This window comes from Oncorhynchus kisutch, linkage group LG14 (assembly GCF_002021735.2).
Source record: "Oncorhynchus kisutch isolate 150728-3 linkage group LG14, Okis_V2, whole genome shotgun sequence".
Lineage (NCBI taxonomy): Eukaryota > Metazoa > Chordata > Actinopteri > Salmoniformes > Salmonidae > Oncorhynchus > Oncorhynchus kisutch.
The window spans coordinates 58704052-58730674 of NC_034187.2; the positions used below are offsets into that span (position 1 = coordinate 58704052).

General features: G+C 44.7%; 1 protein-coding gene across 1 annotated transcript in view; it reads left to right on the top strand.

Moving 5' to 3' along the window:
• The window catches only part of LOC109904445 (zinc finger protein 516), a 36977-nt gene extending 15123 nt beyond the window's left edge, over positions 1-21854 (top strand). Inside the window, exons 2-5 of the mRNA XM_020501682.2 lie at positions 12056-13741; positions 14894-16276; positions 18451-18515; positions 19337-21854. Of these exons, the coding sequence (XP_020357271.2) occupies positions 12244-13741; positions 14894-16276; positions 18451-18515; positions 19337-19387 (2997 nt within the window). The 5' untranslated portion in view covers positions 12056-12243 and the 3' untranslated portion in view covers positions 19388-21854. The remainder of the gene's footprint in view (positions 1-12055; positions 13742-14893; positions 16277-18450; positions 18516-19336) is intronic.
• The last annotated feature ends 4769 nt before the right edge of the window (positions 21855-26623 follow it).

Sequence of the window (26623 nt, forward strand, 5' to 3'; positions counted from 1 at the left end):
AGCAAATTGATACTTATTGTAATCTCTGTGTGATGACACTATCATGGTTTGAGCTACAAAACATTAGCCTGCCAGGCTACCACTAATTACATGTGAAAGATGTGCTGTCTGGGAAATTAGATGGACTTGGATGAGATGGATCATATGTATTGGACATGTTGACTGTATTCCTTTAGATGCTCTCACTTGGGTATTTAACCCTTGTGTCGTTCCAGATTATTTTACACACTGCGCTTGACAGAGAGACAGACAGAGGGTTGGATGGAGAGAGAGAGTCTGAGCTGACTTTACCGTGATAATCTAATCCCTGTCGAGAGTGCTTTTTTTAGAGAGCAAGTTAATGCTACCGGATTATACTCCTGTGTCCCCCACACCAACCAATCCAGGCTGCAGAGATAGAGAGAGAGGTCTGTGCTCCGCTGTCAGGCCCACCAGGAAAATAGAAGAAACGCCACCTCATATACACAACATCCTGGAATTGCTCAAAATCGTGCCTTAAACTCACGTAGGGGTGCTATACAATGCGTTTGGAAAGTATTCAGACCCCTTTCGTTTTCCCACATTTTGTTATGTTACAGCATTGTTCTAAAATGGATTCAATCTACGCACAGTATCCCATTAAAATGTATGTTGTTCTGTCCTTGAGCTGTTCTTGTCTATTGATGTTCTGTATTATGTCATTCTGTATGTTTCATGTTTCATGTGGACCCCAGGAAGAGGAGCTGCTGCTTTTCAAAAGCTAATGGGGATCCTAGTAAAATACCAAAATATAATGTAGTGAAAACAGGTTTTTAGTAATATTTGCAAATGTATTAAAAATAAAAACAGAAATATTTGATTTACATACAGTGAGGGAAAAAAGCATTTGATCCCCTGCTGATTTTGTAAGTTTGCCCACAGACAAAGAAATGATCAGTCTATAATTTTAATGGTAGGTTTATTTGAACAGTGAGAGACAGAATAACAACAAAACAATCCATAGAAACGCATGTCAAAAATGTCATAAATTGATTTGCATTTTAATTAGGGAAATAAGTATTTGACCCCTCTCAATCAGAAAGATTTCTGGCTCCCAGGTGTCTTTTTTTTATACAGGTAACGAGCTGAGATTAGGAGCAGACTCTTAAAGGGAGTGCTCCTAATCTCAGTTTGTTACCTGTATAAAAGACACCTGTCCACAGAAGCAATCAATCAATCAATCAGATTCCAAACTCTCCACCATGGCCAATACCAACGAGCTCTCCAAGGATGTCAGGGACAAGATTGTAGAGCTACACAAGGCTGGAATGGGCTACAAGACCATCGCCAAGCAGCTTGGTGAGAAGGTGACAACAGTTGGTGCGATTATTTGAAAATCGAAGAAACACAAAAGAACTGTCAATCTCCCTCGGCCTGGGGCTCCATGCAAGATCTCACCTCGTGGAGTTGCAATGATCATGAGAACGGTGAGGAATCAGCCTAGAGCTACACGGGAGGATCTTGTCAATTTTTTTTACATTATTTATTTTACTAGGCAAGTCAGTTAAGAACAAATTCTTATTTTCAATGACGGCCTAGGAACAGTGGGTTAACGACAGATTTGTACCTTGTCAGCTCAGGGATTTGAACTTGCAACCTTTCGGTTACTAGTCCAACGCTCTAACCACTAGGCTACCCTGCCGTCAATGATCTCAAGGCAGCTGGGACCATAGTCACCAAGAAAACAATTGGTAACACACTACGCCGTGAAGGACTGAAATCCTGTAGCGCCCGCAAGGTCCCCCTGCTCAAGAAAGCACATATACATGCCCGTCTGAAGTTTGCCAATGAACATCTGAATGATTCAGAGGACAACTGGGTGAAGGTGTTGTGGTCAGATGAGACCAAAATGAAGCTCTTTGGCATCAACTCAACTCGCCGTGTTTGGAGGAATGCTGCCTATGACCCCAAGAACACCATCCCCACCGTCAAACATGGAGGTGGAAACATTATGCTTTGGGGGTGTTTTTCTGCTAAGGGGACAGGACAACTTCACCGCATCAAAGGGACGATGGACAGGGCCAGGTACTGTCAAATCTTGGGTGAGAACCTCCTTCCCTCAGCCAGGGCATTGAAAATGGGTCGTGGATGGGTATTCCAGCATGACAATGACCCAAAACACACGGCCAAGGCAACAAAGGAGTGGCTCAAGAAGAAGCACATTAAGGTCCTGGAGTGGCCTAGCCAGTCTCCAGACCTTAATCCCATAGAAAATCTGTGGAGGGAGCTGAAGGTTCAAGTTTTCAAACGTCGGCCTCGAAACCTTAATGACTTGGAGAAGGTCTGCAAAGAGGAGTGGGACAAAATCCTTCCTGAGATGTGTGCAAACCTGGTGGTCAACTACAAGAAACATCTGACCTCTGTGATTGCCAACAAGGGTTTTGCCACCAAATACTAAGTCATGTTTTGCAGAGGGGTCAAATACTTATTTCCCTCATTAAAATGCAAATCAATTTATAACATTTCTGACATGTGTTTTTCTGGATTTTTGTTGTTGTTATTCTGTCTTTTACTGTTCAAATAAACCTACCATTAAAATTATAGACGGATCATTTCTTTGTCAGTGGGCAAACGTACAAAATCATCAGGGGATCAAATACTTTTCCCCCTCACTGTAAGTATTCAGACTCTTTGCTATGAGACTTGAAATTGAGCTCAGGTGCATGATGTTTCCATTGCTATGGAATGTTGAGATGTTTCTACAACTTGATTGGAGTCCACCTGTGGTAAATTCAATTGATTGGACATGATTTGGAAAGACACACACCTGTCTATATAAGGTCCCACAGTTGACAGCACATGTCAAAGCAAAAACCAAGCCATGAGGTTGAAGGAATTGTCTGTAGAGCTCTGAGGCAGGATTGTGTCGAGGCACCGATCTGGGGAAGGGTACCAAAAAAATGTCTGCAGCATTGAAGGTTCCCAAGAACACAGGGCCTCCATCATTCTTAAATGGAAGAAGTTTAAAACCACCAAGGCTCTTCCTAGAGCTGGCCACCGGCTAAACTGAGCAATCGAGAGAGAAGGGTCTTGGTCAGTGAGGTGACCAAGAAGCCAATGGTCACTCTGACAGAGCTATAGAGTTCCTCTGTGGAGATGGGAGAACATTCCAGAAGGACAACCATCTCTGTAGCACTCCAACAATCAGGCCTTTATGGTAGAGTGGCCAGACGGAAGCCACTCCTCAGTAAAAGGCACGACTGGTTGATGCTTATTTATAAAACCCTCCTAGGCCTCACTCCCCCCTATCTGAGATACCTACTGCAGCCCTCATCCTCCACATTAGGCACCCGTTCTGCCAGGCACATTCTGTTAAAGGTCCCCAAAGCACACACATTCCTGTGTCACTCCTCTTTTCAGTTCGCTGCAGCTAGTGACAGGAACGAGCTGCAAAAAACACTCAAACTGGACAGTTTTCTCTCCATTTCGTCATTCAAAGATTCAATGATGGACACTCTTTGTGACACTCGTGGCTGCTTCGCGTGATGTGTTGTTGCCTCTATCTTTTTGCCTTTGTGCTGTTGCTTGCCAGCAGAATACCACCCTGCATTCCACTGCTGGCTTGCTTTTGAAGCTAAGCAGGTTTAGTCCTGGATGGGAGACCAGATGCTACTGGAAGTGGTGTTGGGGGGCCAGTAGGAGGCACCCTTTCCTCTGGTCTAAAAAAAAATATCCCAATACCCCAAGGTAGTAATTGGGGATACTGCCCTCTGTAGGGTGCTGTCATTTGGAAGGGATTTTAAACAGGTGTCCTGACTCTCTGTGGACACGAAAGATCCCATGGCACTTATTGTAAGAGTAGGGGTGTTAACCCTGGTGTCCTAGCTAAATTCCCAATCTGTCCCTCATACTATCGCAGGCACCTAATCAGCCCCAGTTTACGGTTGTCTCATTCATCCCTCTCCCCTGTAACTATTCCCCAGGTTGTTGCTGTAAATGAGAATGTGTTCTCAGTCAACTGACCGAGTACAATAAATAAAATGTTTGTGCCATGCTGTGTTGCTGCCATGCTATGTTGTTGTCTTAGGTCTCTCTTTCTGTAGTGTTGTGGTGTCTCTCTTGTCATGATGGGTGTTTTGTCCCTCTTGTCATGATGGGTGTTTTGTCCCTCTTGTCATGATGGGTGTTTTGTCCTATATTAAACGTTTAAATCCCAGCCCCCGTCTCCGCAGGAGACCTTTTGCTTTTCAGTAGGTTGTCATTGTAAATAAGAATTTGTTCTTAACTGGCTTGCCTAGTTAAATAAAAAAAATGAAATGTGCGTTTTGCATGTGTTTTCTTCATTCCTTCAACTTCCGTGCTCAAGATACCTCCCTGGCTTACCTCCAGCATATTGCAGAGGTGTAGCAGGCCTGGAATGTTAAAAGGCAGCACATTGAGCAGCTCATCACATGCTATCAAGTCCCTGTGTATTTGTTGTGTAACAGGGAGGGAGAGTTGAACAAGGAGGGCGATGGGAGTGTGATGTGTGTTTGCTGTCTTTCCTTCCAAAATGCACGCGCACACACACACACACACACACACACACACACACACACACACACACACACACACACACACACACACACACACACACACACACACACACACACACACACACACACACACACACACACACACACACACACACACACACACACAGCGGCAGCAGCAGCATAACCACACCAGCTGCCGGAAGCCTTAAGGGCCAGACATGCTGTGTGTTTGCACGAGTGCACATTTGGCACATAATGCTTAAACAAAGCATGAACAATGAGACTTCATCCTATGTCTTACTCTTATTTTAACAATCACCTTTTTGCTTTTTTTGTGGGATATATTACTAGATCTTCTTTTGTGGATTTGGGAGAGTGGTGTTATGGGAATGGTGACCAGACATCCTTCCTCATATGTCTGTTTTGCTGATTGACATCTATAAACAGTATTTCTAACACTCCCATTGTGTGGAACACACCCATACAAAGTGAATTTATGTAACACATCTATATACAGCGTTTCTTACCCGTATGTATACACGGTGTTTGAGACACATCTACAGTGTTTTCTGACACACCTGTATCCAATATTTCTTACGTACTGTATCTATCCATGACAGTGTTTATGCATGTCATTAAGCAGCATTTTAGACAATGTGTGTAACATGTCTACACACTGTTCTGACACATCTATAAACAGTGTTTCTTTCTTACCTAGACATACAGTGTTTCATACATGTGTTTCTGACATGTTTCTACACACAGTGAGTCTGTGTTTCTTGCACGCCTACACACAGTGAGTCTGTGTTTCTTGCACGCCTACACACAGTGAGTCTGTGTTTCTTGCACGCCTACACACAGTGAGTCTGTGTTTCTTGCACGCCTACACACAGTGAGTCTGTGTTTCTTGTACGTCTACACACAGTGAGTCTGTGTTTCTTGCACGTCTACACACAGTGAGTCTGTGTTTCTTGCACGCCTACACACAGTGAGTCTGTGTTTCTTGCACGCCTACACACAGTGAGTCTGTGTTTCTTGCACGTCTACACACAGTGAGTCTGTGTTTCTTGCACGCCTACACACAGTGAGTCTGTGTTTCTTGCACGCCTACACACAGTGAGTCTGTGTTTCTTGCACGTCTACACACAGTGAGTCTGTGTTTCTTGTACGTCTACACACAGTGAGTCTGTGTTTTGTATACATCTATAACACAGTGTTTCTGACACGTCTTCACATAGTGGGCCTCCGGTATGTGGATTAGTCAGTGTGGTGGATGCTCGAGCTGCAGTACGGCCTGGTAAACAAAGCCTCATTTAAACGGCCTCTACACTGTGACCTAACCGCAACAGACGGCTGTCACCCTCGTCGCTTCTATAGACAAAATAGGGACACTTTAGGACCGAAGAGGGTCCCTTTGTTATCAAAGTGGAGGCATCCCCCAGCCTCTCTCTGTTGCTTAATTTACTATCCCTCTCTCTTGTATTTTAAGTGGTATTGTCTCCTGTTTTGTCTGCTATTTTATACCTTCCACCTACAAAACAATCAGGGTGAAACCTTGGGCTCCCGAGGGGCGCAGCGGTCTAAGGCACTGCATCTTAGTGTGAGAGGCGTCACTGTAGTCCCTTGTTTGAATCCAGGCTCCATCACATCCGGCCATGATTGGGAGTCCCACAGGGCGGCGCACAATTTGGCCCGGCGTCGTCCAGGTTTGACCGGGGTAGACTTATCTCCCTCACTAACTTTAAGCATCAGCTGTCAGAGCAGCTGACCGATCGCTGCACCTGTGCCCAGCCCATCTCTAAATAGCCCATCCGACTACCTACCTCATCCCCATATTGTTTATATTTACTTTTTTTGTTGCTCTTTTCTACTTGTACGTCATTATCTGCACGTCTATCACTCCAGTGTTAATTTGCTAAATTGTAAATACTTCGCTACTATTGGCCTATTTATTGCCTTACCTCCTTACTCCATTTGCACACACTGTATATAGATTTTTCTGTTGTGTTATTGACTGTACTTTTGTTTATCCGACGTGTAACTCTGTGTTGTTGTTTATTGTCGCACTGCTTTGCTTTATCTTGTCCAGGTCGCAGTTGTAAGTGAGAACGTGTTCTCAACTGGCTTACATGGTTAAATGAAAGGTAAAATAAAAATAAGAATTTGTTCTTAACTGACTTGCCTAGTTAAATAAAGGTCAAATAAAACAATTATAACACTGGGATGCATTCACCCAATACCAAATTGACCCCTACCCTCTATGAAATGAAACAATTAGATAGGTGTAAGCAATACCATAATAGCTGCCCTTTGATAAACTCACAGGAATGTTCACCTCATTGTGCACGCCTATCCAATCCTTACAGATCTAGGACGGAGTGGTGCAGAGTTTCCCAAACTCTGTCCTCAGTGCCTCAAGGGATGCATTTTGGTTTTTGCCCTAACAACTACACAGCTCATTCGAATGATCAACGGTTCATGATTGGTTGATTACTTGAATGAGCTGTGTAGTTGTTAGGGCAAAAAAAAACAAAAGGTGCACCCCTTGGGGCACTGAGGAAAACTCTTTGGGAGTCTGCCCTACTCGGGTCCTAGATCTGTAAAATTTGGATAGGCGTAGGGGGCTAGAGGTTGATTTGGGATTGGGCAAAACACTCATTTGGAACACTGACAGATGTGCACTGTATAGCATAACATTAGCACAGGGACTGTCACATGCTAGCACTAGTGGCTGTGTTGGCACAGTTTGCGGTTGGTTGAGAGAACGTATGTGGATGACTTCAGCACGTACTCACGTACTCAGACATGGGTGTACTGGTGCGTGCACACAGCCACACACATACATGTATTCACTTACTGTCGCTCTCTTTCTCTCACTCACCACACACACACGTGTATACACACACACACACACACACACACATATATACATACACAGGCTCTTAGCTCAGCAGCAGAGCCCTGGCCTTGGGGAGTTTGTGCTGAGCTGGTTTGGACGTGAGTACAGCTGACTGGACATGGCTATTCATCTGTCAAAGAAAAGAGGGGGAGAAAAGGGAGAGGGAGAGAGGGTCTGTAAAGAACAAATTCAGCCCAGAGCAACATGTTTGGCATTCTGCGCCTGTGTGTGTATCCTCCATCGGTTTATCCTGTTTTTTTGTTCCTGTGTGTGTGTGTGTGTGTGTGTGTGTGTGTGTGTGTGTGTCTAAAGCATCACACTTCCAGTTTTTTTTTATTGAATGTTATATCAGCTATGTTTTCATTGAATGTGTTATCTAGCTAAACTATAGCCTATATCAGGGTTCTCTGACTCTGTTCCTGGAGAACTACCCTGCTGATGGTTTTTGCTCCAACCCCAGTTGTAAATAACCTGATTCAGCTTTTCAACCAGCTAATTATTAGAATCCGGTGTGCTAGATTAGGGTTGGAGTGAAAACCTACAGGATGGCAGCTCTCCAGGGACAGTGTTGGAAACCCCCAGCCTATATTGCCTTCCTTCATGGAGACCAATCGAGGGAACACTGCCCCTCTCATCTTCAATAGAGCTTACCTCTTTGAATGGTTCAACACAGAGTTAATATATCTTTAGAGGCACACTTACAATTTGTTTTGAATTGTAAATACTGCAGATTGTACGTTTTTGCACTTAGTTTCTATTGGCCTGCTGTCTATTGCACAAATCAATGATCATTCAAGATCACGGTCTTCTCTATTAGGCCCATTTCTGTTTAGTTTTGGCTTTCGAAGAACACAGAGATTCATACGAACAGTGACTAATAAAGAAACAGCCAGATGTCAGAGAGGTCGGAATACACAACACACTCTGTCAGAAGCCTTCTCGCTCCACTAAATGACACAGCATGTGTTTAAACCCCCTCAAAGAAAGACTCTTTGTTTTGTGTGTGTGTATTTGTGGGTGTGTGTGTGTGTGTGTGGGTGTGTGTGTGTGTGTGTGTGTGTGTGTGTGTGTGTGTGTGTGTGTGTGTGTGTGTGTGTGTGTGTGTGTGTGTGTGTGTGTGCTTGTGGGTGTTTGAGTGTGTGTGTGTGTTCTATTCAGGAAGGTTTGGTGGAGTTGTTTAGTTTCTAAGTATGTCTAGATGTCCTAACCCCTTACCCTAACCATAATTCTAACCGTAATAGTAAACCTAACCCTAAACCTAACCCCTAACCATAATTCTAACCGTAATAGTAAACCTAACCCTAAACCTAACCCCTTACCCTAACCATAATTCTAACCGTAATAGTAAACCTAACCCCTTACCCTAACCATAATTCTAACCGTAATAGTAAACCTAAACCCTTACCCTAACCATAATTCTAACCATAATAGTAAACATAACCCTAAACCTAACCCCTTACCCTAACCATAATTCTAACCGTAATAGTAAACATAACCCTAAACCTAACTCCTTACCCTAACCATAATTCTAACCGTAATAGTAAACCTAACCCCTTACCCTAACCATAATTCTAACCGTAATAGTAAACCTAACCCCTTACCCTAACCATAATTCTAACCGTAATAGTAAACCTAACCCCTTACCCTAACCATAATTCTAACCGTAATAGTAAACCTAACCCCTTACCCTAACCATAATTCTAACCGTAATAGTAAACCTAACCCCTTACCCTAACCATAATTCTAACCATAATTCTAACCGTAATAGTAAACCTAAACCCTTACCCTAACCATAATTCTAACCGTAATAGTAAACCTAACCCCTTACCCTAACCATAATTCTAACCGTAATAGTTAACCTAACCACTTACCCTAACCATAATTCTAACCGTAATAGTAAACCTAACCCTAAACCTAACCATAATTCTAACCATAATTCTAACCGTAATAGTAAACCTAAACCCTTACCCTAACCATAATTCTAACCGTAATAGTAAACCTAAACCCTTACCCTAACCATAATTCTAACCGTAATAGTAAACCTAACCACTTACCCTAACCATAATTCTAACCGTAATAGTAAACCTAACCCTAAACCCTAAGCCTAAAATAGCATTTGTCCTCATGGGGACGAGGGAGAATTCTTCTTGTTTTACTATACTTGTGTGGACCTTTGGGGATTTTAGGTCCCCACAAGGGTAGAAGAACCAACACACACACACACACACACACACACACACACACACACACACACACACACACACACACACACACACACACACACACACACACACACACACACACACACACACACACACACACACACACACACAGGACTGATGGCCTCCACTACCATCTGTTGCCTCCTTTCGCTCTGACATCATCCCACCATCCCCCTATTGTGTTAACCCCTCATCACCCGGCCTTCACCTTAACCTCTTAATTACCACTAACCACCCCCCTCCCTGTCCCCCCCACCCAGAGACACTGTGCCACTCGGTCCGTGTGCTAATCCGTCAGCGTCTGCCCTCAACACCTGCCGCCACACTCGTCTAACTCAACTCCCATTCTGGAGCCCATGCCAGTTTCTTCTCTATTTCGCCCGGTAGAGCGCGCACAGCGAAAAGCCCAAAGTGGCGGGCACACACATACACATGAACGCATGCACGCACGCACACAGGCACACACACCCATACATGTGCACACACACACACGGCTGAGAATAGATAGGTCTCTTTTGTCATCGTCCCCCCCAACTCCACTGCCCTCCCACCCCCAGACATCTTTTGCAGGGCGCTGAAGTGTAGGGCGCTGGGCCCATTGTCCAACAATGGCCACCGTAGGACCACAAGGACCCCCTGGTGATAGGTGGAGGGCGAGACGTGAGGAAATGTGACAGTTCTGGTGCAGCTGACACAATGGTGTTTCTTTCCCGCAGGCTGCCTGCCCTGCGTTGGCTTTAAGAGAGCCTGGGCACTTTTCTCCCTGTTGTAGTTTTCGAGAAGGAAACCAACATCTTCTGCTGTGGTCTGGAAATTACTGCCAATTACTTGGCTGTAATGGATGTGTGTATATCATCCACAGAAAAAGCTACTTGGAACCGATGCCCCTTCGCAAAGATAAATGCTTATCTTAGACATGAATAATGATGAAGATGTTTGATATAGGAACACATTTGTGTTTTATTTGACTTTAGGTGATCTAGTGTGCTGGAGGTTGATTACGAAAACAGATTTATCATATATTCTCGTGATTAAACTGACGCCACCTGCCCCTTTTCATAATTTCTTTGCCTCTGCTTTTCTCTCAGTATGTCTTCTAGGAGTGAGGTTAACTACTGTTTGTTGAAGATGGCACATTTAGTCATTTCCCTTCATATTACTACCACTCTCAATGTGACCTTGGCATCCACTGACAGTATTGGGATTGTGTGAGTGCGTGTGTATGTGCGTGTGAGTTTCAGTCTGCATGTGTGAGTGTGTATGACTGTGTGTGTGTGTGTGTGTGTGTGTATGAGATGGAGAGAAATAAATGTAGTTTGTTGATAATGGCGTATTGATGGGGTTTGGAATGGACTGGCCCTGAGGCCTCATCCTGACTGGTCAGGACTGAATGCACCTCTTCATGCTTCACTAAACACACTCAATTAAGGCATGGGGAACAGAGGACACGAGCGCACACACACACACACACTTTCAGTATAAGCTTCCTTTAAGGACAACCGTCAATCATCCTGTTCGGGACAATAGCCATTCCTAAATCAGTGTCATGCAAATTCTCTCCCTCTCCTCTTTCTTACACACACTGTTACATTTATAAAACTGAAATATGCACAGACGTAACACCCTCTTACGTCGTGACAGTGAAACATACACAGTGAGAAACGGACTATTTAGAAAGTAGGATCTTTAGTAATAATGGTTATACTTAAACACGTTGCACTGGGGCCCAGTGGGAGAAGCTCTTTCAAATGATTGCAAACTGTTGTTAGGGTGTGGTAAAAATGATTTTATTAACTGAGCATACCAGGGAACAGGATGTGTAATTTTTATTTATTAGCAACCATCATTCTAAAGAGGCTAGTCCTTTAGTGTCACGCCCTGACCTTAGAGAGCCTTTTTATGTCTCTATTTGGTTTGGTCAGGGTGTGATTTGGGGTGGGCATTATATGTTCTGTGTTTTTGTATTTCTATGTTTTGGCTGGGTATGGTTCTCAATCAGGGACAGCTGTCTATCTTCATCTCTGATTGGAAATCATACTTAGGCAGCCTTTTCCCCTTTTGTCATTGTGGGAAGTTATCTTTGTTAGTGGCACTATAGCCCTGTAAGCTTCACGGTTGTTTTTCGTTTGTTGTTTTGTTGGCAACGTTTACTAAAATAAAAGTAAAATGTACGCTCACAACGCTGCACTTTGGCCTACGTCTTTCGACGGCCGTGACATTTAGACAAAGTTGCTTTGTTGTTGATGACTGTGGCATGATAACATTTCCTCTCTATTTGACCTCCTGGTGACTGTGCCAACTGCATTCTTTCTGTCTCTGTCTGTCTCTGGGTTGAAAATATAGCCTAGCAGATGTCAGTTACTGCATTGGTTGTGTGATTATCATATAACCTATTATTAGATTCTAAATGTTTTCTAATAGTTTTTTTCTTGTGTTTTCAGGTGTTTTTCAATGATCATCTCTCCAGCCTTAATGTTGGTTAAAGAAAATCTCTCCAACAACAGAAGTAAAGCAATATCTACAAACATGTCCCCCATCGCAATCACTATGAGAACCTTATGACTTTGGAACGCACGGGTTAGTTTTCTTCGTCAGGGATACTTGAGCTACCACAGCCCTGGGGCCGGAAATGGAGGTGGAGCCGAATCAGGAGCAGGCGGACCAAAGCAAGGCCGATGCTGTCAAGAGTGACCAGGAGGAGTACGATGCGACGGTCTCTGGCCACACCTGTGGCCTCTGTGGACGGGGCTTCCCTCTCCTGAGCTCGCTGTCCCAGCACATGCGCAGGCACACTGGGGAGAAGCCCTACAAGTGTCCCTACTGTGAACACCGGGCCGCTCAGAAGGGCAGCCTGAAAGCCCACATCCGCAGCCACAAGCTGGGCCTGCTCAACCGGAGCCTGGGCAAGTTGGACTGTGAGGAGGTGGTTGGGGAGCAAGGAAAAACACAGGGGGACCCTAAGAAACTGGATAGTCCCGCCAACAACCTCGCCAATTTCACCTCGGCCAAGAAGCACAAAGTCAATGGCAAGACTAAAAGCTCCAAGAAGAAAGGCGAAGAAGCAGTCGTCCAGGATGACGGCAAGGAGGACGAGCTGCAAACCATGACTGAGGGCGACTCACTTCCGGGAGGGACCTTCTGGGTGGACAATGGGGACGGTGCGGGTTCCTTTCCCTGCGGCTCTTGCAGCCAGGTCTTCCCCCAGGCCCTGCTCCTCAAGGCCCACATGAAGAAGCATCGAGGCTCCCTGGACCACGGTTGCCGCATTTGCGGCCGGCGCTTCCGCCAGGCCTGGTTTCTCCAGAGCCACATGCGGATTCATCGGGCAAAGAGCCAGCTGCGGGGTGGGAATGGCGACAGCAGTGAGTCCCAGACCACCCTCAACGGGGTCACCCGGGAGCCGGCGTCCCTGGTGAACGAGGACTGTCTCTACGAGCTGTGTGCCGGCTGCGGCAACTTCTTCTACGACCGCAAGACCCTCCGGCTGCACGAGAGGGTCCACAAGCAGAGCCACACCCCCAGCAAGCCGCCGCAGCAAGACCCCGGCAACAGCTCGTCGTCACCCGCCGCCAAGAGACGCTTCCTGGAATGCCTTAACCTCAGGGCAGCCGGGGCTGGAGAGGCAGCTGTAGAGGGGAATCTTGGAAGACGGATCCCCGAGCTGGACCCGGTATGCAGTTACCAGGCCTGGCAGTTGGTCACCAGAAGATGTGTGGTAGAGGTGACAGATAAAAGCCTAGGCTGGGAGGAGAGGCTGGTGGATGCCGAGGTGGCGTTTGCCCGGGAGAAGGGCGAGTATGTGCCTCTGAAACAGGAGAAGCGGAAGAGGCAGCTGGACTCCTCCCAAAGAAAGAAGAAGAAAGGGGCCCAGGATGTTGTCATTAATGGTGGCAGCGGTGGGATCTCCCACCAGCAGGGTGACAGTAGAAATAGCCGCACCTTATTGAATGGGCTCAGCCCAGAGACGTTTGGGATATTGCAGAAAAAGAAGGTGAAATATGGCCATCAGTCCATCAAGCCAGCCACTAAATCAAACTCTGCCAGTCAGCCCAGCACACCAAGACTAGAAGATTCTCTATCTTCCTCTTCCATAAAGAGGAATAGTATCAAGGACCCAACCTATGAAAGTAAGACAAAAAAATGCCTAGATTAGCAGCAAGACTTTGATTTTATTTAAATGACATGACAAAGGGCATCTTGGTCGTATTCACACTTAAAATCCTGATTGAAAAGGGAACATTTTGTTTACTACTACAGCAATAACAATGACCCCCCCCCCCCCCACACATTACCATACCAAATTCCATTCCCATACTATATTCTTTGATGTATATCACAGTTTTCAGTGTGATTCAGTCATGTTTGTTTTGGTTTCTATTGCTACTCAGTCCTGAGTTATGGTCAATCTATTTTCACGTGGTAAAAGGGAAACCTCACCTCATGTGTTGATTCATCAATTTACACATCTTAGCATAACTAAACGCCTCTGTGTATGTGGGCACATTTCTCTCCCGAGCTGCTGAGGTATGTAGCATACTTAGCATAGTAGACTGCAGATTGAGCAGTATGTCAAACAGGGACCTGTTCTTATGTTATGGTTTAATTGTCTGTATTCATGTACAGCAACTGATTATTGGAGACAAGACAGTCTGAAAAGTGATGCTGCTTTGACTGTTAAACTCTGTGACAGGATAATAAATGGTTCCCTTCAGAGTCCTCTTGATAACAGTATTAACCAAGAACCGGAAGTACATGGTAAATATGCCCATATCGAGCAACTCAGAAGTTTGTAATAGGCTTTTAATGTTTGAAATTGCACTCATGACATTGATAAGCAAAAGTGATAGATATAATTATGAATTCTGTAGCACTTTCAGTTCAGTTTTCCAGTTAAAAACTGACCTTCAGTTGCCATGGAGCAGTACTCATACAGGTAAAATGTGTGTTTAGCAGTTGCCTTTAGGTTGCCACTGCAAATTAATTGGTGTTATGGCACCATCGTGTGGCATAGATTGCCCATTACACCCTTCATCCTACATAAAGAAATATGAAAGGCCTTTACATCTGGTACTTTGCTGAATGGGGCATAACCCTTTCTGTACCATTCATATAGGTAAATGACCTATGGAGAGTAGCATGACAATGTACTCCTTTCTCAGCCACGTGTTTGTTAAATCATGTTAGCACTTATTAAATCTTCATACTTTGCTGAAGCTCATTTTCTTAAAATGTCTGTTTTTCAATATGAGCTTAGTCTAACTGTACTCTGCAATCCACAGATACCAAGCCATACCTCTGTGAGCACTGTGACTTCCACACCAGTGACCCCTCTTCCTTCACATCCCACATGCACAAGCAGCACAAGGACGTCAGGGATGCACATCATCACATACTGGGAGCTATTATGGAAGAACCAAGCCACGGCGCTCCCAAGGCCTCAGGTTATGTGGAATATCTCCGGCTGAAGAGCACACTGCTCAGCCAGCCCTACACAAATCCCTACGTCTGTCCTCCTGGCCAGGAGAGGGCGGCATCAAGCTGCCAGTCAGAGAAGTCGAGGAGCCTAAAAGTCAAAGGGCAATCCTCTCAGGATGCCATCATCAACGCCAGTCTCCTCAACCTGTCTGCCCCGCCCGATGGCCAGGAGGAGGATGGCGGTGTGAATCCTGTGGCAGCAGCGTCTGAGGGTAAGCTGGTCAGACACCAGTGTCCGTTCTGCTCCCACACAACCCATTACCTGGAGGTGCTGTGGATCCACCAGCGTGTGGCCCACAGGGTGGATAGTGGCAGCTCCCTGGCCCCCAAGTGGGCCCCCTGCGTCACCGGCTTCAAGGGCCCCAAGGCTGCTGGACGGCGCACGGGGCCCCCGCCCTTTCTGGAGGGCAAAGACTGCCCAGCACTCTCAGTCCCCCGGGCCCAGCGCACACAAGCCCCAGGTTCCACCGCCACACATCCTTCAGGTGGAGGCACCAAGAGGCCAAAGACCCACACAAGCAGTACAACTACTACTTCCCAGCCCAACACAAACCAGGCCATGGTGTCAGCGTCGCGTACCTCTACAAGGTCTCCCCCTGGTGGTGGGAAGTCACTCCTACCTCAAAAAAAGAAGTTGAGCCGCCCAACCCATATGGAGGAGGTGGCAAATAAGAGCGTCCGATCTAAAACGAAAGCCCACCCCAAAGCTCCTGCCACCACTGCCTCAACCATCATTCAAGGCTTCTCCCAGCAGTCGACAAGCAGCCCCAAAACCGGACATTATCGGGCGGCTGCCGAGGGAAGGCTGCTTCCACAAGAGGGCCTCGGCTTTATTCTCGCCAGGAACCATGGCTGGGCCGACCACGCGTCCCATCTTACCCCAGACAGAACTCACCTCCACCCCCAGCCCCACCCACACCCCCACAGCCGTCCACGGGATCCACCTGCAGCCCTGAAAGGTCAAGACCTTTGGTCAGTCACAAACATGTTTGGGGCGGAGGGCAGCAGCGGGTACCTGGCACCCACCACCCTCCTCGGCCACGGGAAGAGGGAGTCGACTGCTGTGAACAGCAGAGACACCCCGATGGACATGGGCATCCTGGGTCTGTTGAAGAACTACAGCCCCCACGAGCTGGCAGCTCTCTACCAGCACTGGGGATTTGTAGATCCCAGGCTTGACCCACAAGGTAAGGAGGGATTGAGTGTTGGGTAATGTAGTCCATTAATTGGCAGTGAAAATGGTTTTATAATGTTCACCACAGCCCTACATAATTCAACATGTATACAGACACACTGAGAGGGAGAGAAAGATAGACAGACATTCCCAAAACTGACCATGTCCTTTACACTGTACACTAAGGTCATTTTGAGAGTAGCAACTCTAACCTGCAGCTTGTCGTCGTAGATATCATCATCATCCTCTTTAGCCCTTTGAGTCACATTTAATAACGTGACCTTTAAAAATATTTATATATATTTGTCCTCCACCTTCTCTTTTTCTGTGAGTGTTTTGGCATGAATGCTAATAGCTTTGGGAAACATGTTTACCAAGGCCGACAGAAGGACATGTTTCTGCCGGTGATAGTACCAGTCAAGGAATAGGTCTCTGTCTAGTGTTGACCTGTGTGTAAGTCCTGGGGTGGTGTGTGTGTGTGTGTGTGTGTGTGTGTGTGTGTATATGTGTCAGTATGTGCATGCATGGATCACAGTGACACAGATGGGCAGTGTGTGTGTGTGTGTGTGTGTGTGTGTGTGTCTGAGTGAACGAGAATGATAGAGGTGGCAAGTCCACACACAGAGTAAATTCCATGGCCAGGACATCAGAGAGACCTGACACAATTGGAGTGACAGTGGGGGGAAAGCTCAGCAAGCAAGTACAGGGAAGGAGAGAGAGACAGAGGAAAGAGAGGGAGAAACAGGCAGTGAAAGAGTGACCCAGTGAGAGAGATATACAGACATAGAGAGAGAAAGAGCGAGAGGAGTACACCTGACATGTGACACGGGAGCGCTGGCCAAGGGCACATCAAAGAGGCCCGGCAATTTAATTTGCAGTAATTTATGCGCTACTTCCCAGGCAGCCAGGGGGTGGGTCAGGGCTGTCGAGAGGTACACCACCACTATTTGGTACGAAAGTTTCCATCCACTGCCCTGAAGGAAGCTCCACCCCCCCCAGATTAATGGCACATGATGTACTAATGAGCCCTGTACTTTGTGGCTTAGGTGGTCTAGCGGTTGGCGTCGCCGCTTCTAGCACACATGTATACCTGTGTCTGCGCGGATTCAAATCTGACCCACAGCCCCTTGACACTGACTCCTATTCTTTCCACGCTATCACGATATGACTTAATTCTGTTCAATTACATTCTGGAAGAAAAACACAAACTAACTAGCCAACTACTGTTTTTGCACAATACATCCCCGCTGTGTGAGATAATTGTCACTATTTTCATGAATGGAACAGGTTAGCTTCCTATCAAACACTGCAATTAGAGCTAGCTGGCTCGCTAACTGTGACTAACAGGTCAGCTGCAATGTAGGTCAGCTAGCTAGCTAGCTAGCATTTCCTTTATAAATGAAGCAAACTATCTAGCTAGCTATCAACCTAGAAAAATAGAGGCAAGAGAGTGGTGTTGAACTACCAGACAGCTTTGTTTATAAACATTCTGATTTGGTCTATAGTCATTCCAAATAATTTGATTTGTGTAAGCATAGGCTGACTGGACTGGTGCGAGTACAGATTTGCACACTAATGATGAAAAACCATCAAAGTAATTTACATTTCTTTACGAAGTGTTTTTTTTGTGTGTGTTTGCATGCATGTCTGCCCTTGTATATGATTTTTGTCCTTGGATGGCAGTCCTTCAACTTTGAACAAACACATTTGCTTGTGACACTGACTTGTGAAATGTTTTATACATTATTAATCAGATGTCAGTTATGGGGATGTAATTGGTGTGTGTGCATGCTAATAAGATGCCGGGCCACCAGCACAGTGACCATTGATCCTCTGTAGCTCAGTTGGTAGAGCATGGTGCTTACAATGCTAAGATAGTGGGTTTGATTCCCGGGACCACCCATACGTAAAATGTATGCACCCATGACTAAGTCGCTTTGGATAAAAGTGTCTGCTAAATGGCGTATATTATAATTTGAACATAATTTCAATGGGAGACTAAAAAATAGAACAAGCAGAAAATCCATCACTTTCTCCCCTGCATGTCACTCCAAGGCAATATTAACCTGAAATCCAAATGGAATATTGCCCTGGAAATATAGAACCAGTACCTTAACTGACTGTTCAGTTTTTAGGTTGTGAAGGTCTTGGCATTCTAAAGTGTTGCTATGTCTCTTGTTTCTACAGGGATACTGCAGTACAACGGACATTTTGAAAACGAAGTCCATTCTTCCACAGAGGCCTCCAAACAAGTATGGTACTTTTTGTTTGGGTTTTGTTTTGCTGTGACCGTTCTCCCCTTTTTATAATTCCTCACCTGTGCCAGAGTCTGGTTGAGTGCTAATGTTCCCCTATATGTCCCCTGGCCAAATTTATCTATCTGGTTTTCAGCTATCGGATAGGATTCAATGCATAGAAATAGAATCTGTCTCCTTACTGTCTGTGCTTCTTTTATATGCGTTTTTCTCTCATTGCAATCCCGTTTTCCTGCCAATAACAAAAATACTAAAGGTATTTAGACCTTTAAAAAAAAAAAATCTCTCGCCGCTCCTTTCTGCTCCCAGCTCCGGGAATCCAAAAGAGAAATCAGTGTTTGAAACACTAAAGGCGAGGCAGTGATACTTGGGCGTCTGTGTCAGACGGCTCTTTCTCGGGCTTTGGTACGAGGAGCTGACAGGAAAACAAAAACATCTTGACGCCCCCCTCGGGGTAAACAGTCGTGTGTCTCCATATGGCATGTCAACATCCTGCCAATCATGACCACATGCAGGCCCTCCTGGACACTCTCTACCTGCCTGTCTGTTCTCTTTACTTACTTCTTCTTCTGTTGCCTTTGCAACGTGTGAGACGTGAGGACACACTGACACACACACCGAAAGATGAACTCACGCACTCTCGCACAAACTGACATTTTTGCACATTCGGAAACACACAGTCGGAGTTATACTTGCACACACACAAATACACTCATAGAAAGACAACTGACACTCAGCAACACGCGCGCACACACAAACGTGTCTTGGTGTGATCTGTGATCTGACTCCATTTTGCCCCTTGTCTCTGTCCTCTGCAGGTGATCGGCTGTTCCGCTACTTCAACAGCCTCTCTCAGGAAGGGGACATGAGAACTCCACATGCCACATGCCCTGAAAACTCCACTTCCCAAAATGCACTGTTGCAAAATGAAAGGCCTGCAGTCTCTCACAGGAACCAAGCCATGACTACAGGAGCTCTTCACTTTAGGGGCCCAATTGTCTCAAGGGACACTCTTTGTTTACAACTAACTAATCCACCCGGACAAAAGGAGTTACCATAACATGCGGACATGACAGAGTGGAAATTCTTCCCCAACTGGAGTGTAAACTCACAACCGTCTGCACTGTAACTCAACAAGCACCGTCAATGTGTCGGACCCAGAAAGGCTAAGGCATTTCTGCATCCAGAGCAACAGAACTTCTCAGGAAGGCAGTAGCGATGCACTGAACCATCTGCTACATCACCCACTGGGCTTAGATCACAGGAGGTTGGTGGCACCTTAATTGGGACAGACTGGTTCATGGTAATGGCTGGAGCAGTATAAGTGAAATGGTATCAAATACATGATTTCCATGTGTTTGGTGCCATTCTGTTCGCTCCGTTCCAGTCATGATTATGAGCTGTCCTCCCCTCAGCAGCCTCCACTTAGATGTTTCTGTGGTGAAAGTATACTGATTTAGAGATGGTGCAGTTGGGTTAGATATCTGATCCTAAATCAGTTGTTAAATGGCAGGTATCCAGGATCCCCCAGGAAGTTTTATATAACCTTTAAACTCTTTAAATCCATGTCAGAGGAAAAAAAAGAATCAAAGACTGAAACGTTCATGTTATAGCCCTCCAGAGAATTGTTAGAAAAGGGTGAAGTAATCAGATTGGTATGTGTATTTACTGTGAATGTGTGTGAGTGTTTTAGTCATCTGTTTATTTGAGCTTTTGGCACTTTTTTTCTGTGGTATTTGGAAACGGTTTGGATTGGTCAGGTCAGGTCAGCTCACACCAGCAACGTTACTACCTACTTTTAAAGCTGGAATCCTTAATGGTGAAACAGCCACGTCCGTTTGTGATATTACCACGGCAAATAAGTTTTCCCTCTGACATTATTGCGCGATGCTCCCCAGGCTCTGCTTCGTCCCAAAAAACGAAAACTATAACAAAGGCTGTGGGGCGGACAGTTTCCTCAACTTATTATTCCGTCTTTAAGCAACAATAATGAGGCAGCTGTTTGTGACTTACCAGCCATCTCCAGCCATGTTTACACGAACAACAAGCATGCTAGACTCTGTTGACCTGGGATGTGGTGGAGGGTAAATGCACGTAAACGTCGGCAGGTAGCCTCGGCAGGTAGCCTCGAGGTTAGACTGTTGGGCCAGTAACAGGGGACGCAAGCAGAGAGAGGTTAGTACAGTGTTTCCCAAACTTGGGGTCGGGGCCCTATGTGGGTTCCCCTGAGAAAATCTGTACTAATCTTATTAAACAACTTTTAAAAACAAAAACATATTGTTCATTATTTCCCCATGTCCTACATTCCCTATAGGCCTACATTAAAATGCCATCAACATGCAAACAATACAGTTATGAAAATACGTTATAGTTTGTATAGGTGGTTGTTTGTCTTATCTCGATCGCCCACTGGAGGTCATGGTTTAACCACCTTTTTATTTACCTCTACATCACAGCTTCTGAATAGCACCTAGATGGAGTATGTATGTTCTATTTTAGTTCTGTTGCGTTAAGTCTATGTCCACTCAAGTTGATATCCCAACGTTGAAAGACTGGCTTCTCCGTGTTAAAATTAAATAGATTCCATCGCTAGGGAACACTGACGATGCGGAACATGTTTCTCAGACCTCAGAAAATGGTGTTCTGTTGAGAATTTTTTTGTGTGTGTTCTGTTCTGATAATTCCACTTCCCAGGCCATCTGATCCAGTTGGGACTTAAAATGAATCCAGAATGAATGGAAAAGAAAAGCACTATGTAACTTACAGATTTGCAGCGCTTCATGAATATAGTTGGATCGACACAACCAACGGTTGTGAACTTGAACAGAAGGCCACTTTTGAGGTTTGAGAACAGAAAATGTCTGAGAAGGTAGATGTGCAGTTTGACTCCATGAAAATCACGACTCTTCACTGAGGAGGATTGTGGGTTCGGTCTTGGACTGTCTTGTGTTTAGTTCCTTTTTGCAGTGTTTTCAAGTTATTTTAGCTGCCCACAAGGAAGGAAAGCCATACATGTTAAACAGTACCAATCTGATGTTATTACTTCGTTATTTATCGAATATTATATGATAGTTATCCACCTTGATCGATTGTCGTATGTAAAAAAATATATATATATAATTTATGATTTGAAGTCAATTATAAAATGGCCAACTTTTGAAATAAGAAAAGGTTGGTGTTTTAGAGGGACGTATTTCTCAGAATGCTTCATGAAGACTAGCTGTGTTTGCTAATGGTGCTCAGATATTCTTTTAGGACTTTAGATGGTGGGGTTGTATTTTCAAAGTATTTATATGACACAATACCTGTTAGTAGAAATAAAACTTGCTATATTTACATGGGCATGGTTTTGGTCATTTTGTTATCCTTCAGGCTCTTTCATCAGCCTTTGAGGTGATATGTTTATGACACACATGATTGTGATTATGTAACACGAAAATAGTTGTTTAACAGTGTTTAGTAAAGCACTCACAACATTTATTATTTCTAAATTAGCTGTTTTATTAGAAAGTAAAAAGTGTTACCAAGCAATCTGGAAGGAATTTGACATTCATTTTTGGAGAGGACAATCCAGGTGTACAAAACATTAGGAACACCTTCCTAAATTGAGTCGCACCCCCCTCTGCCCTCAGAACAGCCTCAATTTGTCGGGGAATGGACTCTACAAGGTGTCGAACGTTCCACAGGGATGCTGGCCCATGTTGACTCCAATGCTTCCCACAGTTGTCAAGTTGGCTGGATGTTCTTTGGGTGGTGGACCATTCTTAATACACACGGGAGACTGTTGAGCATGTGAAATTCAGCAGTGTTGCAGTTCTTGACACTAAAACCGGTGTGCTTGGCATATACTACCATGCCCTGTTCAAAGGCACCTTAAATCTTTTGTTTTGCCCATTCACCCTCTGAATGGCACTCATATAATCCATGTCTCAAGGCTTAAAAATCCATCTTTAACTTGTCTAGTCCCCTTCACCTACACTAATTCAAGTGTATATAACAATTGACATCAATAAGGGATCATACCTTTCACCTGGTAAGTCTATGTAAATTATTTACGCATAATACTCTGTAATGTCAAAGTAAAAAATAAATAAAATCAAAAATAAATGAATGGAAAATAAACTATTTATTTTACCTTTACTAGGCAAGTCAGTTAAGAACAAATTCTTATTTTCAATGACGGCCTAGGAACAGTGGGTTAAGTGCCTGTTCAGGGGTAGAACAACAGATTTGTATCTTGTCAGCTCGGGGATTTGAACTTGCAACCTTTCGGTTACTAGTCCAACGCTCTAACCACTAGGCTACCCTGCTGCCCCGTATATGTTTTGATTAGATAAGTATTCAACCCCCTGAGTCAATGCATGTCTTTCTGGGTAAGTCTCCCAAGTGCTTTGCAAACCTGGATTGTACAATATTTTCCCATTATTCTTTTAACATTTCCTCAAGCTCTGTCAAGTTGTTTTTTGATCATTGCTAGACAGCCGTTTTCAAGTCTTGCCATAGACTTTCAAGACGATTTTAAGTCAAAACTGAATCTTGGCCACTCAGGAACATTCAATGTCATCTTGGTAAGTAACTCCAGTGTATATTTGGTCATAGATTTTAGGTTATTGTCCTGCTGAATGTGTCTGTTGGAAGCAGTCTGAACTAGGTTTTCCTCAAGGACTTTGCCTGTGCTTAGCTCTGTTCCTTTTCATTTTATCCAAAAAAAACTCCCTAGTTCTTGCCGATGACAAGCATACCCATAACATGGGCTCCCGAATGGAGAAGCAGTCTAAGGCACTTCATCTCAGGCTAGATGCGTCACTACAGAACCTGGTTTGATCCCAGGCTGTATCACAACTGGCCATGATCGGGAGTCCCATAGGATGATGCACAATTGGCTCAGCGGTGTCCGAGTTAAGGGAAGGCATCATTGTAAATTATCATTTGTTTTTAACTGACTTGCCGAGTTAAATAAAGGTTCAATCAAATAAAATAACATGATGCAGCCGCCACCATGCTGGAAAATATTAAGAGTGGTATTCAGTGACGTGTTTCGTTGGATTTCCCCCAAACACAAGGTTTTGTATTAAGACAAAAAAATGTATTTCTTTGCCAAATTTTTTGCAGTATTACTTTAGTGCCTTACTGCAAACACGATGCATGTTTTAGAATATTTTTAGTCTGTATAGGCTTCTTTTTTTCACTCTGTCATTTAGGTTAATACCGTAACTACAATGTTGTTTATCCATCCCTCTCTTGGCAGGTTTTTTGTTAGTCTTTCCATTTTTTAATAATGGATTTCATGGTGCTCCGTGGGTTATTCAAAGTTTTGTATGTTTTTTTATAACCCAACCCTGATCTGTACTTCTCCACAACTTTGTCCTTGACCTGTTTGGAGAGCTCCTTGGTCTTCATGGTGCCGCTTGCTTTGTGGTGCCGCTTGCTTAGTGGTGTTGCAGACTCTGGGGGCCTTTCAGAACAGGTGTATATATACTGAGATCATGTGATAGATCATGTGACAATCAGATTGCACACAGGTGTACTTTATTGAACTAATTATGTGACTTCTGAAGGTAATTGGTTGCACCAGATCTTATTTAGGGGCTTCGTAGCAAAGAGGGGTGAATACATATGCACGCACTACTTTTCCGTTTCTACATTTTTTTTTTTTTTTAAACAAGTTATTTATTTCACTACACCAATTTGGACTATTTTGTCTATGTCCATCACATGAAATCCAAATAAAAATCTATTTAAATTACAGGTTGTAATGCATCAAAAAAGGAAAAATGCCAACGGGGATGAATAATTTTGCAAGGCACTCTACCTAGTGTAATATATGGTGGTGGATCTTTGATGTTATGGGGTTATTTTGCTTCCACTGGTCCTCGGGCCCCTTTTAAGATCAGCGGATCAATTCACTTTACCCAGGACTAGGACAGTTTATCCAAAAACCTTGTTTCCTATTCTAGGAGGCTGCAAGTGGATATTCCAGCAAGACAATAACCCAAAGCACTCATCAAAATCTACAAATAGGTCAGACCTTATCCAAGAGAGAGTAGTGTGTTAACCCATAAGAGTCTAAGCCCTGTCTAAGCTACTAAGCTATATGGAATGGTTTTAATTTGTGTGCAGTTGGATCCTACCCTAACCCTAACTTCATGTCTAGCTCCCAGTTCAACCCTAACCCTAGCCTCAACCCTAACCCCACCTTCCATGTCCACCTCCCAGTTCAACCCTAACCCTAGCCTCAACCTTAACCCTACCTTCCATGTCCACATCCCAGTTCAACACTAAACCGCTAAACGCAGTCATAGTGTAAGTACAATTTCTATCAGGAGATGGCGCACAATACCAAGGTTAGGGTGGAGAAGAGTTCAGCTGCAAAGGATGAAACACATCAAATTGTATTACACATGGCTCATTTATAGACAAAATGTAGATAACGTCACCACACCACATACATAATACAAGGAATATTGCCATAACAATGTTAATAAAAGTACAGATTGTGAAGTGTGGATAGTCAAACGACATAAACAACAAACCTCTGGATAGACAGCCGTTGAAACAAAGGCAATAAATGGGGCAGCTAAGGACAGATCAGTTTTTCTCTTTCACCCAAAATGACTGAGATTGGGTTTAAGCTGAGGTAAACGGGCCCCACAGCCACACTCAGGTGTGAAAAATCAGGTAAAACCATTTTTGTTTACTGAGCACAAAACATCATAAAACTAAATCAACGGTTTTAGTCCATGCCTCGATTCTTTACCTCCGTTCGGTTCCATTGCTTCCTCTTGGATCCACTCTGTGAACGCATTCGTCCGAAGCCCTTTGAACAGACACAAACACGCACGCACGCACGCGCGCGCGCACACACACACACACACACACACACACACACACACACACACACACACACACACACACACAGTCATAGTAGAGTGTAACTATCACATCCTGTTTGTCAATGGGACCGCATCATCTCTAGGCGTGGTGACAGTGTCAGTCATCTGCCTAAAATACACAGATCATGGCCAGAGCCACGAGCAGAGGACCAGTGAGAGTCATGTTGGCCATAGGGCCCGAGAGTAGATCATGTCACCAGTCTGGCTGGGAGAAGGAGATGGGTTGGCATATGTTCTTTGACAGGAAACTGCCTCGCTTTAGTTCACCCCTTTGCAGGCAAGAGGAGAGACTGACTGGTGGCTGATCGGAGTGACAGGCTTCTCCTGTTCTGTTGGTCCATGTGAGGTGGATCTCTCTCTCTGTGTGTGTGTGTGTGTGTGTGTGTGTGTGTGTGTGTGTGTGTGTGTGTGCGTGTGTGTGTGTTGGGGTCATATGCACACTGCTCGATTTCTGCAGAGATAAACCGTCTACTGTGGGAGGTAATATCACACACACACACACATTTTAAATAATTTATTTGAATACACCAATCAAATTGACAAAAAAGAAACCAAACATTTCAAAGGTCCCTGTATGCATGGCACTCAAGGGTACAAAAGCACCTCCTACAAAGAGCTAGGCTGTCCACGACAGCTGAAACAAAGCAGTACCTAGCCAATTGCTTTGCCCTAGTTTTTGTCAGGCCTGCAATCTGGAGGCCACACACACACACACACACACACACACACACACACACACACACACACACACACACACACACACACACACACACACACCATTAAGGTAGTCCATTGTATCCAATGATGAATTCCACTACTGCTTGTGGGTTCGCTGATGACTGTATAATCCGATGCAGAATGCACATTCTCTGCCACAGACAGGGCACACAAAGGCCTGTCTTGTTGAGGTTGGTGAAGGCATGGTCATATTTCTTCTCTGTCCCTTCACCAGGTGACATTCAGTCCTCTTTTCCTCGGTCAACTGCACTCCTTGAAGGCAGAGGCCACGCAGGTAGAGCGTCCTCAGCAACAGTCTGGAGGGAGACGCGTTTATCCCCAACTTCTTCAGTGATGTCTTCAGTTGGTCCTTTAGCCACGTTTTCTGCCCACCTACATAGTGACGGCCCAGTTATAGCGGTCCGTATAGCATCTTTCGCGACAGGCCAAGCCGTCTAAGCGGGTGGTGTGTGATGGACGCATCAATGCTCATGC